The 14,546-nt window shown below is 51.2% G+C and overlaps 6 protein-coding genes across 6 annotated transcripts; 3 read left to right on the top strand and 3 right to left on the bottom strand.

The window, feature by feature from the left end:
- Window positions 1-1,201: 1,201 nt before the first annotated feature.
- M436DRAFT_45576 (putative membrane copper amine oxidase) lies at window positions 1,202-4,028 on the top strand (the record flags this gene model as incomplete). Its single annotated transcript, XM_013572605.1, has 4 exons — window positions 1,202-1,539; window positions 1,589-2,045; window positions 2,334-3,063; window positions 3,115-4,028. The coding sequence occupies 4 exons, from the start codon at window positions 1,202-1,204 to the stop codon at window positions 4,026-4,028; spliced, it is 2,439 nt and encodes an 812-aa protein (XP_013428059.1).
- Window positions 4,029-4,909: 881 nt separating this feature from the next.
- M436DRAFT_63167 (NADH-quinone oxidoreductase) lies at window positions 4,910-5,724 on the bottom strand (the record flags this gene model as incomplete). Its single annotated transcript, XM_013572658.1, has 3 exons — window positions 4,910-5,360; window positions 5,418-5,622; window positions 5,682-5,724. 3 exons carry the CDS (start codon window positions 5,722-5,724, stop codon window positions 4,910-4,912), a joined length of 699 nt encoding a protein of 232 aa, XP_013428112.1.
- A 301-nt stretch (window positions 5,725-6,025) lies between these two features.
- On the top strand, window positions 6,026-6,702 carry M436DRAFT_45681 (Sedlin; the record flags this gene model as incomplete). Its single annotated transcript, XM_013572625.1, has 3 exons — window positions 6,026-6,079; window positions 6,156-6,458; window positions 6,517-6,702. The coding sequence occupies 3 exons, from the start codon at window positions 6,026-6,028 to the stop codon at window positions 6,700-6,702; spliced, it is 543 nt and encodes a 180-aa protein (XP_013428079.1).
- Window positions 6,703-7,766: 1,064 nt separating this feature from the next.
- Window positions 7,767-10,052, bottom strand: M436DRAFT_72216 (E set domain-containing protein; the record flags this gene model as incomplete). Its single annotated transcript, XM_013572741.1, has 4 exons — window positions 7,767-7,897; window positions 7,959-8,211; window positions 8,270-8,385; window positions 9,950-10,052. The coding sequence occupies 4 exons, from the start codon at window positions 10,050-10,052 to the stop codon at window positions 7,767-7,769; spliced, it is 603 nt and encodes a 200-aa protein (XP_013428195.1).
- Window positions 10,053-11,124: 1,072 nt separating this feature from the next.
- Window positions 11,125-11,994, top strand: M436DRAFT_44901 (DNA-binding domain of Mlu1-box binding protein MBP1; the record flags this gene model as incomplete). The annotated part of the gene is made up of 3 exons (XM_013572482.1): window positions 11,125-11,191; window positions 11,245-11,456; window positions 11,518-11,994. Coding segments are annotated over 3 exons (756 nt in total), but the record flags the coding sequence as incomplete, so codon positions are not given.
- A 1,196-nt stretch (window positions 11,995-13,190) lies between these two features.
- M436DRAFT_63171 (Alg14-domain-containing protein) lies at window positions 13,191-13,901 on the bottom strand (the record flags this gene model as incomplete). The annotated part of the gene is made up of 1 exon (XM_013572659.1): window positions 13,191-13,901. The coding sequence occupies one exon, from the start codon at window positions 13,899-13,901 to the stop codon at window positions 13,191-13,193; it is 711 nt and encodes a 236-aa protein (XP_013428113.1).
- Between the last annotated feature and the right edge of the window lie 645 nt (window positions 13,902-14,546).

Raw genomic sequence — 14,546 nt, forward strand, 5'->3', positions numbered from 1 at the left:
TGCAAGCCAGCTCCTCGTTTCCGCCCACTTTATTTGGCATCAGAACCCACTATCATCTCGTACCAACCACGCTGCCCTGTCAATCCTCCTGCCAATCCTTGCCGCCATCTTCTGCAATCTATATTGATCTGGAAGCGACCATTATTCCGTTGCTATTTTCTTCGCTCCTTCCCTTGCTGTAACATGCAACATGCGACATGCGCCATATGACATCTGTCACGTCAACCGCAGGCCTCGGAGAAGACGGCAGCTGCTGAGAGCTGACGTTCGCTCCATCGGTCCTCCCCGGACTTCGACCCCTTCTAGACCCTGTTTTGCAGCGAATCGAGTCAACAGAGCTCCCTTTCGAACCACGCCAAAGAAAGCCACCAATCCACAAAGCGTGCGCCACTTACCAATTCACGAATCACCACTCAAGAGCACAACAATATCCCCGACCACTTGTGCATCTGCAGCCGACCTCTTGTGCTACTCTACCCTGATTGTGCTACGCTTATTATTGTGCTCTCATCACAATCCCAACACGCCCTATCTAACCTCAATCTCTCAGCGCTACTGTCATCTGCAATCTGACTCTAATCAATGCTTGTCAGCCCGTCACCTCGCTGCTGTCTTTTTCCGACTTCTCGTATTGCTGCGAGGCCTGGCTTCTGCTGCAGCGCCATCCACCCTTCTTTGCATCGGCGCCCTCGACCTTCAGCTGTCTGCAGCCTCAGCTTTCGGCTATCGATTCTCCGACCTCCGGACACAATCCTGGTTGCAGCGCATCTCAACAGCATGCTCGACTGCTTCCCCGATCCGCAAATCTCTTGACATGTCTTCATCTTCCAAACACAGCTTCCGTCGGTGCTTATGAGGCTAAGGCTTTCGACCAAGACATTTGTGCCACTGCCCGCCAGCCAAGAACACCTTCTGACCCCAGGCCTATCTATGCTCTCTTACCGTACAGGGTTTCGTGAGATAGGCCATGGATAGGCGATGCATTTTGTTCGGCATGCTGATAAAGTCCTCAATGCGGCATCTCCATGCGGACGACATGCATCCCTATATGACTCGTGGTGTGAATTGATGTACACCGCTCTCGGCATCAACCATTGAGACTGGGTAGAAGATAAGGATAGCAAGGTAACGACAAGTATAAAAGCTGAGAGGTAGGTCGCTCGAATTCGGGTATCTGCAAGATCAAACTTCTGCGTACGACATGAAGTTCTCCTCAAGGCTGTTGCTAGCCGCTTCCATTTTCTATGTCCATAGCGCCTTGTCCGCTCCTAGTCCTGATCCCAAGGCCGCGTGGGTCCGTCAGGGCAGGGCGAGAAAGGCTGCGTCAAAGATTGGAAGACGTTGGTCAAACGAGACGTCAGTGCCGCCGATCCTCAACTCGTGTTCGGACAGCGACTATACCAAAACATTGGCTCCCAAAGTCAATGTTTGGGGAGGCTTGACTGATGTTGAGGCCGCTTCTGTCACCCAGTGGTTATTCGCTCAACCGGAGCTCAATCTCACTGTCAGCGATGATGCTGGTGAGTGGGACAACTCCATGTAAGCCAATTCATGCTAGATCTGGCTACCTCACTGACCGTATTTCAAGTCTCTTGGTCGAGCTTATGCATCCAAACAAGACGGACGTCTTGAACTATCTCGATAACGCAGGTCCGGCTCCTACCCGTTTCGCTCATGTGGTACTGAGCCATCGAGCCTCTGAGGAGCCTACCTACGAGGATATACTGGTCGGTCCGATCAATGCATCTGGCGTCAGAAATGGCACAACCACATGGCAACCTCTTGACTATCCTTACACTCGCAAGACCGCTGGTCGTGTACGCAATCTCGATGCCGACTCTGAGGATACTCTCTATTCTCAATGGATATACAAGATCAGTGCTACCATTTCGGACATTACACTTGATTTATGGCAGGGAACCGCTCTTGGTCACGACAACGATACTCTCTCTATCTGGGGAATCGACCCACTTTGGCAGGACGATGGACGCATCGTTCGATGGGATGCTTTCTGGTCTAATCCTGTCGATCAATTCGACACCCAGGTAGGTGACGAGGACAAAAGCTGCCCCAATCTCACTTGTGCTCCCGCGCTCTCTCTACAAGAGCATAGAGCGGCGTTTCCACCATAAAAAGGCACAATGGTCTCCAGATTCGAGATTCATCCAGAGAGAGTGTAGAGTCTATCGCTTCTCGTTGGATACTATTCTATCGCTCGAGACTATTGTGCATTGTTATAGTGAGGATGCTGCTATATACTCGCACATGTGGGAATGGTTAGCTTGTTATTCACTATGCACTAGAACATGCTAACATCGTGCTTGCCTTAACAGACGCTCTTGCCACTCGGTCTTTACTTCAGAAGTGATGTGACCGGACGCGATCCCAGTCAATGGAAATTCGAAGGTTGGTACTACAACGGCATCTTCTATGAAACCACCGACGCGTTCCGAAATGCGTACTATACGGCAGGATTCGAGAAACTAGGAGTCAACGTTGAAGGCGACTGGGCACGGAGCGACCAGAATGGGCCTGTGCTACCGCTTGATACCGCTCATCCTCCGGTCTCCGTAGCTCCTAGCGGTGCTAGATACGCAGTTGACGCTGAGAGCAAGTGGATCCAATGGATGGATTTCTCCTTCTTCGTCGGTTACCAGCGTGATACGGGTCTCAGTCTATGGGACATACGCTACAAAGGCGAACGAGTCTTATACGAGTTGGGCCTACAAGAAGCACTGGCTCACTACGCCGGGCAAGACCCCCTGCAAAGTGGTACTGCTTACCTGGACAGCTATTACGGCTTCGGTCCTTACGCCTTTGAGCTCGTGAAAGGATATGATTGCCCGGCATACGCTACTTATCTTAACACCTCTTTCTACGTGTCAGAGACAACCCACACGCACTTGAATAGTCTTTGTCTGTTCGAATACACTGCCGACTATCCTCTCCAACGACACAGCACCTCGGACTATGTCAGTGCGACAAAGAATACCTATTTCACCATTCGGTCCGTCAGCACTGTTGGAAACTACGACTACATGTTCTCATACTCCTTCTATATGGGTAGGCTTCTTATGGCGTAAATTGGACGGAAATTGTGAGGCTGACCTTGAGCAGATGGTAGCATCAATGTCGAGGTTCGTGCTTCAGGGTACATCCAGAGCGCATACTATGCCAATAACGAAGAATATGGCTACAAGATTCACGACAATCTCTCGGGCAGTATGCACGACCATATCTTGAACTTCAAAGCAGACTTCGATATCCTGGGTACAAACAACACGGTCGCCGTCGTGAATCAAGTTCCTGTCTCACAGACTTACCCATGGTCGAACGGCAAAGCACGCAACACGATGAAACTCGAAAAGTCTTACATCGACTCAGAAGACCGGAGCCGTCTCTTCTGGGGCGCCAACTCCGCGACCCAATACAGTGTCATCAACAAGGATGCAGTAAACGCATACGGAGAATACAGAGGCTACCGCATCGCTCCCTCCCTCGGCGCCATCCACCTCACAGTCGAAGATTCGAGCAACCTAGTCAGCTCAGCGCGCTGGGCCAACCACGACCTCCAAATCACCAAACAGCACGACACAGAACCTCGCGCCGCACACGCCTACAACAACCAGGATGTTCATAATCCACCCATCAACTTCGACGCCTTTTTCAACTCTGAGAACCTCACTCAGACTGATCTTGTGCTGTGGCTAAACTTGGGCATGCACCATATTCCCCATACCGGCGATTTGGCTAATACTGTGTTCTCCACTGCTCATGCTGGATTGTCTTTCTCGCCACTAAACTACCTCAATGGCGATCCCAGCCGTCAGACTGTCAATCAAGTGAGGATCAACTACGGAGGTGGCAATACAAGCCAAGTGGAGACATTCGGACAGCAACAGGGATCTTGTGCCGTGGAGTACACTCCTGCGGAAGTGGATCTTTGGGGCTACAAGGGTGATGTGGTTGTCAGGAAGTTTCCGTTTGATCCTAATAATCCTTTCTATCAGACTGACGGGATTGTGTGAGGGGACAGAGGTGATTCATATGCTCTGGTCGATGGATGTCATACACGTATAGCTAGGCCATGTTTAGTGGTAGATACGTAGTAGAATAGTATGGATGAAAGATACTGTCAAATCAGTGAGGGAATCCCTTCTACATATCATTCATCTTGTCAAAGATGTCATCTGCCATGTCCGCTGTCATACGATCAAACATGTTGGTCTCGACCTGAGATGTTTGTATAGCGGACTCTCAATGAACGTCGGCTATGCTGTTGAAGTTTCTACCTTCCACCTCCTCCTTCCAGGGTCTAGATGGATGGCGTGTGATCCACAGCTTTGTATCGTTGGCCTGCCTCTTCATGCCTAAGGGTCTCACATCCGTTTCTTGCTGTAATGTTTCTGGTCCCGAGCAATGTTTCTTGTTCGATTGCAAACTTTGCACTGCTTTAATCGATGTCTGTCCTATTGCATCGTATACATGTTGGGCTTCTGCTTGGAGCATGAAGATGGTCTCTGACATTCCGATCTCGACTCAACGATGTTTTCTGGTGGCATGCGACTGGCAGTGCACAGCTGCCATCGTGTCGACTTAAGACAATCGTCACCGAGTCGTCGATAAGGTCAATTGTGTGAATGTTATTTTTCATTCATAGCTGTGGTATAGCATGTACACATCTGGCAGTAGTGGTCTACAATATTAGAGAACATGGTTTCAGTAACAAAGGAAGCATTCGTTGACTGTCAATTGAAGAAGAAAAAGGTCGAATATTTACACACAACTCCCATGTAAAGCGCTATAGCATTTATGCCCAGCCTCTCGCAAGTATAAAACGCCCCATGAATGTGATAGAGAAAAGGAAGAAAAACCAAAGCAGTAAATTTTTACAAGCGTGGCGAAGCGTTTACTTGCGGTACCACATTCTGGTGATCTTAGTGTGTCTCATCTTCTTCTGCAGCTGGAAGATACCGAACATGAGGGCTTCGGCAGTGGGCGGGCAACCGGGGACGTAGATGTCAACGGGGACGATACGGTCACAGCCGCGGGTGACGGAGTAAGAGTAGTGGTAGTAACCGCCACCGTTGGCGCATGAGCCCATGGAGATGACCCAGCGGGGGTCGGGCATCTGATCGTAGACCTGGCGAAGGGCGGGAGCCATCTTGTTGGTCAGGGTACCGGCGACAATCATGACATCGGATTGACGGGGCGAGGCACGGAAAATGATACCCATGCGATCTTGGTCGTAACGGGGAGTTGACAGGTGCATCATCTCGACGGCGCAGCAGGCGAGACCGAAGGTCATGGGCCACAGCGAACCCTGGCGGGCCCAGTTGGCGATTTGATCAAGGGTGGTCCTGTAGGTGTACTGTCAGCAATTGACTCGGACTGTGTCTGAATATGACTCTACGTACAAGGCGTATTGCATGACACCCTGCTTGCCCTCCTGGCTGGGAAGAGGGACGTTTGTGGGCATGCCCTTCTTCATGGGTGGCGGGGTGCCTGGGTTGCCCTTGACGAGGCCGGGTCTCTCCATGGTTGCCGACTTTGTTGACGAGTTGTGGATGAGGGCGACGGGTGCGGCGCGAGCGAAGGGAATGAGGGCGGCGGTAGGCTTGGCTATAGAAAATCGTCTTAGTCGCTGCGTGTCTCTGTCGCGGGCATTGAAATTCACGTACCGCGCAGGCCCAGGGCCATTGTCGAGCGGGTGGCGGCGAACATGGTGACTCGCGTCGGGTGTGTGTATTGGAGATGTCGAGGAAAAGCAGCGAGACGGAGTGGAGATTATGGCTGGTCGCTGTCGTTGCAAGGGGCAGTGGCGGCGAGAAGGAAGGGACGAGACGCTGCAGTTCAATGATGCTCATGTCCCCAAGTACAGAAGTCGCCCTCTAATCAACGTTTCTCGTCGTCTGATTGGCTGACCTGCATCGCGCTTACCCGCCCGACGACCTCACCTCCATTTGATCATCATCATCGTCCTTTTTGTTTATTCTGCCGAACCCAAAAAATATTATCAAAAATAATGGCTACCATCAAGACTCCAGCCATTGCCTGCATAGGTGTCATTGGCAGACAAGTACGTCGACGTTTATCTCACTTCATCATCCACAGCTTTTCCCCTTATCCCTCCTTTTATCTAACATCGTCCAAAGAACAACCCTCTCCACATTTCCATATTCCCCGCAGAAGGCGAGAAAGAAGAGCGCAGCAGACTCGATTTTTCCTTCATGCTCTCAACCTGCCTCGACATCTTCGAAGCTCGTCTACCTGAGAAAAACGTCGGCCAAGACTTTGGCCTCCTCCAAGCAATTGATGAACGACTGGCCATGTATGGCTGGCTCACCAACACTGGTGTGAAACTGGTCATTATCGTTGACATGGAAGCTCGTCAGTCTCCGGCCAATGATACCAGAACTCCTCCCGTTCTGGGCCTCAAGAACTCCGATCTCACACCTGTAAGTTTTGCTATCCGTGACGTGGATTGTGTATGCTGATCGCTTGGCTCTGATCTAGGCTTTCCAAGCATTGCAAAGGGCATATATCAATCTGCTGAGAAACCCTTTCTATTCGCCTGAAGACCACTCTCCTAATGCCAATGCTCATCAATCGGCTGCATCGACTCAAATCACCAGCCGCAACTTCATCAATGAGGTCAACCGCATAGGACAAGTCTGGGCTCCTGCCATTGCTTCTCGCTGATTCAAGTCCTGATAAACAGCAAGAACGGAACCGAGATCTCGCAGCAATCCAGAGAGACGCACGGCACTACATTGTTGCTCGCTTTGGTATGGTATACAACACGTCTAGAAGATTGTATATCTGAAAGATGGTCACGGATGCTAAAGCGTTGCAATCGGTGTGAGATGACCACACGTATCACATATGCGCCCGTCATGATTGTTCATCTCCTTGCTATGTTGCTGGATGGCTGGGTATAAGGTAGCCTTCCATGTCCTCGTTCCTCCTTTTCGCGACCGTTGGGCGGCAATGGAATCATGAAGGCAGAAGAGCATCTCGAAACATGATAGCCAAAGAAATCAAGCATTAGACGCAATGCTTGATTCAAACACGACCCTGGAATACTGGATTGCTCTTACACTTATATTCGGGCATGCTCAGAATGCTGAGCGCCGACGGTGCCGTCAATATCCGTGTTGGGGGCGTTGTGGAAGGCACGGTCAACCTCACCCCCGAGGTTGCGAGCACCAGCAGACTCACGCTTGGGCAACAGGACGTGGGTCAACGGCACAGGAAGCAAGGGTCATCACAACACGGATCATAGTCAATATGATGAAGCTACAATCAAGAAAATGACTGCCCACATCTCGTATGTCGAAGTCTGTAACGCGTGTAGCTGTAAGAATGCACAGTGACCTCGAGAAACCAATCGTTTCCATCCAAGAGCCCTCTTACGCCGGATCTCATTGGACACATGTTTACTGTGAAAACGATCGTGCATTTCTATAGTGAGAAATTCGCTCCATGCCTTCGCGGGAAGAATATAAGAGTCAAAAATCTTGGCACATAGGGAGGGAGTTGGAGGAGAGAACAGAATGCATTTTTTATCCAAAAGTCCGAGTATCAAACTCAAGACCTTACATGCTGGCAATGAGAAAATAGGAAAAAACAAAGACAAATCGACCCCTTGATGATAGACGCGCGCAAGAAAGAAGAAATACTGAACCCCCCTTATGATGCTTTGTCATACGCTGCTGTAATGAAAGTAGAGACGGCCAACAGAGAATCCCAATGAATTCTCCCGTTTACCAGTCCTTCTTGATGTCAAAGGACCACTCGAACTTCAAGTGGGTCTGCTCGTCATCATCGATGAACTTGGACACAGCGTTGTAGTGGCCACGAGCCATCATGCCCGAAGGTGCGGTCTCTGCCTCGACTGGTGTGATTGTGTCAGTACTAGAGATTCAACGAACATGTATGGGAAAGCCAGAACTTACACTTCTTCTCATACTCGGGCTTGTCGGTAGTGTTGGGAGAGTAAGAACCAATCATCTCTTGCATCTTGTTCGAGATACCCATGCGCTTGACAACCTGGACATACTTCATGCCTGACAGGATCTGGTGTTGGACTCTGAAGCGGGCCTTCATGCGGAAGGTGGCACCCTCCTTGATGGTGAAGGGCTTGGACTTGAGCGACTCGAGAGCACCCTTTGAGGACAGGTCGATGATGATGTCGGGACGGCCTTCAACCTAGATAGCAAGCCAGAGTCAACCGTCGTATCCGTCGTAGTGTGTGAGATAATCTTACCTCGAGACCAAGAGACACAATGATGACCTTACGAGGATCGCTGGCGTCACCGATGGTGGTTCCCGAACCGATACCCAAGCTCTCCTTCCACTTTCTCAAGCTCTCATCGTTTTGATCTGTTGTTCCATATATAGTCAGCAATCCGAGCTTTCTGAAAGCGCATAGCAAAAAAGATCGTGACAGCTGCATCGAAGCGTGGCCGCTCACCGGACGCCCATCCGGCGAAGAAAGCGTCGCAGTTTAGATGTTCTGGAGACCTTGGTCCGTCCACCAAGATCTTGGTTTTCTTGCTCAGTGCTCTGTTTGCCAGAAAGCATCTCATTCCCGTCATCCAGTCTTCCGTGGCCAGGTGATACGTCTCCAGAAGATTGATCACTCAGTATGGCGTCCTCTGTCATTGCCCTTATCTGCTTGATCTGATCGGAAATTGCAGGGCGGTTGGGCATATTTTGACCGTCAACCGTCATCCAGAGCTCGGCCTCGCGGTACTTGACACGAAATACTGGTGAGTTACCGAGCCACCAACCGACTTGTACCGTGGATGGAGGAGAGGAGACTTCGGAGCCGTAGCGTTCGAGTAAGTCTTTGAAGTGATTGGCAGTTTCTTCTTCGACTTGTCGAGTCGGTATGCGCGTGAGAGGGACTTCATACTCTTCGTAATCTGGCTGAAGCAGACCCCGGCTATGAATGGCTTCCAATTGATGCGTGATGGTAGGCTGCCCGGGAAGTTCCTGACCGTATTGGTCCATGAAAATCATCTCGCCGTAACATATGACAAGATGTACAGGATCGTCCTTTCGCTCGAGTGCATGCCAGGTGAAGACGTCGCAATGGGAAGCGTCCATTGTAGTTGAGTAGTATCGTAGAACTTGTCGGGCCCATTTTCGCTCGTCGTCGGTGGCTGGTAGCAAAGCGTTCGGAGTTGAACTTCGCACGTAGGACTGTTTTCGTGGTATCTTTGAATCTCGATCGCGGCCACCAGAATATCTGCTCAGGATACCCTTGTCGTAGGATCCGAAGATACTATCGTGTTTGTGGAGGGTTTGCAATCCATGAACAAGCGATCTTCGTCGATCACTCATTACAGTGCGCCTTGATGGTCTGAACTCATCGTCACCTGGCATCGCTCGAACCCAGTCAGGAGTAGGCTCAGTGTCATCTCGTGATGTAGCCCGAGAGGAGTTTTTGGAGGAGGGTGGTTTAGAGAAGAGATCAACGGTGGTCTCCAGTGCAGCTCGGACAGACGACCTCCGAACCTTGCGCTGTTCTTCGGCATCGATATGTTGCTTCTTCTGTTCGTCTGACAGCTTCCTCGCATCTATCCAAGGCTGCCTCCGCATGCTGGACCGGTCGATAGACAATGCTTTACGAGGCTCCAAGGAATCTCTGTGAATCCGGCCATTCTCCTCGGTAGGTTCGGAGTGTGTCTCTCGTGGAAGGAGAGGTCCATCAGACATGTCCGGGTTGGTGAATTGGATGCGCATGCTACACAGGTTTCTTCGAGCTGACGCTTATTCAAATCCTGGTGGGACATTTTGGAAACAGGACGTCAAATATCCAGGGCCAGGGGGCCATATGATGAATTTCCTTGGCCGCAGGTGGAGACACAAGTGCAAAGCAAACGCGGGCCCAAGAGGCGCAGACAAAGTCAAGCATGAAAACGAACTCAAAGGTACTCACCAAGCTGTTGGTATTCCTCCAAAGTTTTCTTCTCGCCAACCTTGAAACCAGCAGTGGTCTCAGGGCGGAGCTCGTCCTCGTGGAAGTCGGTTGCACCAGACATTGTTGCTGTGGAGATAGGAGTGAAGTGTTGATAGCAGAGAGTTGAATGGCAGAAAGTAGTCGAGGTAGGATAGGCAGACGAGTGAGTGAAAGTGCAAGGTAAGATGGTCAGGAGGAAGCTTAAGGTATCGTATGTGGAGCCCCCAAAAGACTGGCCTCGAAGTACACGTCAGACCCACCCGACTTCACCGCCTCAGGGTCAAAACACCCAAGATCACGTGGAACCGCAGCAAAGGTCAATGCGGTTTGAGAAATAGATTAGGCCTAGTCCTGAATCTACCCTAGGCAAGAGAACAGAGTCATTGAAGATAAAAATCCAGTGGCTATGTGTCTATCTAGCAGGGGCGTGTTTGTTTTGTTATGGCTTTGCAGTCGACGAAGCTGCTTGACTCGCCAGAGACGACATCTAGGTCCGAAACTCAATTCTGAATGTTACATCAACACAGCAGTCACGACACTCAAAGGCGAAGATGTTGGGTGGTTTCATGTGTCTTAACAGTGCATGTCTTGTCTCGTCTCGTCTCGCTGTGCACGAGAATTGCAGGATATGACTAGCATAAGAAGCTGATGATGTGTGCACGCTGGTGTAGCAGGATCGATATTTGGAAAAAGGATTTGTACAGAAGCTACGACCGTGCCTATAGTAGGATATAGCCAGATGCTCGATCGATCTTGTCGGTGAGCAGAAAGTATTGTTTCTACATGCCGCGAGCTGGGCTTGTTTGTGTTGCAATTTCCCGCGGCAGGCGGAACCTCGAGACACACAGCTTGACCTGTCTTAACAATGCGTATCAAGAGTGAGTGAGTCGAGGTACTGTTGGCAACGGAGGGTTTGTTGGCAATTCGTTCGTATTGCGTAGTTGGTGCATTCATTCCCGCTAACTGCGCGCTGCGCGTCTCTGACCATTTTTGACCTCACCACCTTCATCCACTTTATTGCTTGACCACTCCACCCATCTCGCTCACCCCAACGATCGATTCGCTCTGTCGCTCTTGTCGCATAGACACCCACGTATATCAATCACCTGCGCGCGACTGCGAAAACCAGCTAGCCGACGCGCTCAAACTATACCATGGACACGGAACGCGCTCTGCCCGAGAAGAGGAATCCTCTTGTCGAGGAGAAACACACTCCCCAGAGTATGTTGGAACCCATACATGACGTGATTGTCGCATGGCTGACGCGGATCAAGTTGAGATTCTTGTTGAAAGACGCCGATTGGGACAGACCGAGCTCACAGTGAAGGCTGGTCAGATTGGCACTTCGAATGCGACAAAGCCCTCCAACCTGGGCATGTTTGACTATGCTCACTTGCGCGTACCTCTTCCCAAGGATCTGCAAGGAAGCGGAATCTTCGCCCCGTCGCGTCGCAACCAGTCTTACCCGGAAGCTTACTTTTTGATGGTGAGGGGAAATGGAGATTAAGCGTAAATGCGTCCAACACTCGCTGACGCAGCATTTACAGAGACGCTCCAGCGATGGTTACATCAGCGCGACTGGCATGTACAAGGCCGCTTTCCCTTGGTCATCACTCGAGGAGGAGGAAATTGAGAAAAAGTACATCAAGTCACTCCCCGAGACCGACAGCGAGGAGATTGCTGGCAACGTCTGGATTCCCGCAGAGGCTGCCTTGACTCTCGCCGAAGCATACGGTATGCGTTCCTGGATCGAGGCCCTGCTCGACCCTGAGCCTATCGCAAAGGGAACCCACGACCCCAACAAGAACATCGCTACACCTCCCCGTTTCCTCATGCCTACCTCGGAAGCTACCACCCTCCTCCCTCCAACAGAGACTACCACTCGCCGCCGCACTCTCCGATCCTCTTCTCCTGCAAAGGCTCCTCCCACTCCCAGCCGCAAGATCGCTACTCCTAGAAGGACTAGGCGCGCAAAGGCTCCAGCATCGAGTGCACTCGCCCCTACCGCTGAAAGCGCCGAGGAATTCACCGCACCCGAAACCTCGCTCGAGCCAGAGTCCGTCAAGTTCGACTCAATAATCGCTGCCAGCGAGGCGACAGCCAAGGCAGAGGCCGAAGCCCTGCTTGACGAAGAACTTGCCGTAACTACCAGTATCCGCTCTAACGATACAGTCAACGTTGAGATTGAGACAACCATCGTGCCTGGTGTTCATGGAAGCAGCCCCGCCGAGAACGTGCGCGCCGTCGTCAGTGTACCAGCCAGCCACCCGGATCTTACACAACCCAGCGATCCCCAGGCCTACCTCGATATGGCCAAGGAATCGATTGTTGCAGCACACAAGTTGACTGCCAGTCGCACCCCTGGCAAGAAGCGCAAGGCTCTCGAGGCATTCGAGGACGACGACGAATCGGTATCCGTGTTCCCCGAGTTCGACACAGTCGGGTCATCAGCAGCGGTTGCACCTGTAGAGATTGATGAGCGCCCAGCAAAGAGACAACGTTACACCGAGATTGAGCTTCGTAAGGAGAAGATCAAGAAGAGAGCAACGTTGGGAATATTGACCACTATGGCTATGGGGTATGTTTATGTCTACTCGTGATCATGTATCTTTGACTAACTCTATTCCAGTGTTGCAGTGCCGTTCTTGGGAGCCTACTTCCAAGTGCTTTGAGATTGACTCGTCCCAGCAACATATTCACCTGTTTTCGAGATTAATCTGTTCTTCTTTCTCTCCCTCTGTGGTGCGCGCCTTTGCAGATTTTCTAATTAAGCTTCGACTTTGTGGTTGCCAGTGTGGCCTTTGTCCCTAATCTTGGAAGATTTTCTGTTGTCGATGGTAGCGAGAGAGGTGTGCAATCGAAAATGTTCTCAGTGAGAGAAGAAAGAACTTGCCGCTGATGTTGGTTTGTTTCTTGCGCGTGCTGGTTCTATTTTGTTCTTTCAGAGATAGCAAGCAGTATATGTGAATGGCATGTTCTCTAACATTTCACTGTTGCGCCCGCATGTTGGCTGTGAGTTCGAAGGGGCTGGATGCGAGATCATCCAGCGTGTGACCAAGCCTTTTTGAACCCTGATGCGCATTTATGCTGGAGGACGCTCTTGCCATGACCGGAATCAGCACACGAGTTTGGCATCTTTCTGGCCTGCGGTATCCAGAGCTCCGACCAGGACCTGATCGCGTGGTATGCTGTGTTTCGTGTTCACTTCTCAAGAGTCCTCTCAGACCAGGACACCATGGAACTCGGCTCGCCCAGCAGTGCCTTGCAGCTGCTCCCATTGCACAAGCACGCGGTCCACGACCCAGCACAGCAATCGTCCACTCAAGCTGAGCTTCTTGACCCTCGCCCAGCTCTCAACGTATATCGTGCGCATTTCTCCTTTGCCATCTTTCCCTTGCAAGCCAAAGAATCGAAGCAAGACAGATGCAAAGACCAGAATTGTGGCAGTGGCGGGACCATTGGTGAGTATCAAGTCCGGATAGCCATACTCTGATCCAGCAGAAGACGGCACCAGAACCCTCAAACAATCCCACAAACACAACAGACAGCTCCAAGGCGTAGAGATCAAACTCTGATGTATCTTCCTCGCTCTCCTGACCTCTTGGATCCTATAAGTGCCTTCCTTTTCTCCCAACTCTTGCTCGAGTTCTTTGGCAAAGGCAGCGGAGAAATTGTCGCCGGAAGAGACTAGCCAGGTGCGGTGGGTGAACTTTTGGCATGTGCCGCTGCGACGAAGCATAGACAGGATTTCTGCAGTGTGGCCGCCGCTGCCGAGGACGATAAGGAGGTGGGCGCGCGTGCCGGGCTTGCGAGAGGTTGATGGGGGTCGGCGGTGGGGAGCGAGGGAGAGGAGGCGCAGGGTTGCGAATTGGACGGCGAAAAGGGCGATGGTGGCCAAGACGGCGAGGAGAGGAGTGCTGAGTAGAGCCATGGCTGTTTGTGTGGTGGTGTCGAGTCTTGGGAGTCGATGGTGGTTGTAAGCGAGACAGGGGATACGTCTCGATGGTTGTGGTCGCTGGTAGGACAGGAATTGATCCCGTGTTTCCTGCGTCTCATAGATCCTTCATGTTTGTGTATTGCTAATGTTTGTCGGCGGATTGGTTGCTTGAGTACGAAGGTCAACAGACAAACATGGTCAAGTCAAGGTTGGCATGTGAAAGCAGTCGGCATTTCGGATGACCTCGCTCCGAGTCTCTGTCTCGTACCTCGCCGTGTGCACTCAGGTCCGCTCTCACAACGACACGCAGGCGGAGCAGGTGCTACAAAACTGCACAATTCTCTCCAGACAGCACCAAAGGCCATAGAGAGCCAACGACATCACGGATTTCCGTGGGTCTCCCCCAGTCTCTGGAAGAACTGTGTATCTCTACACGCCAATGTGAAATGATTCTGCACACGCAGGGGCACGACCTTCGACACTCTTTTACTTCAAACAATCTCACAAATCAGACTCAACTCACATCGAATCTTCCGATCATATAGCTCTCCATTGTTTTTTTTGTCTTATCGTCACAACCGAATTGGTACCTCCTCGTGCTATCAGAAATTCTCAGAATCTTTTGGTGCCAGGCATCTC

This window comes from Aureobasidium namibiae (genome assembly GCF_000721765.1).
Source record: "Aureobasidium namibiae CBS 147.97 unplaced genomic scaffold scaffold_7, whole genome shotgun sequence".
Classification (NCBI taxonomy): Eukaryota; Fungi; Ascomycota; class Dothideomycetes; order Dothideales; family Saccotheciaceae; genus Aureobasidium; species Aureobasidium namibiae.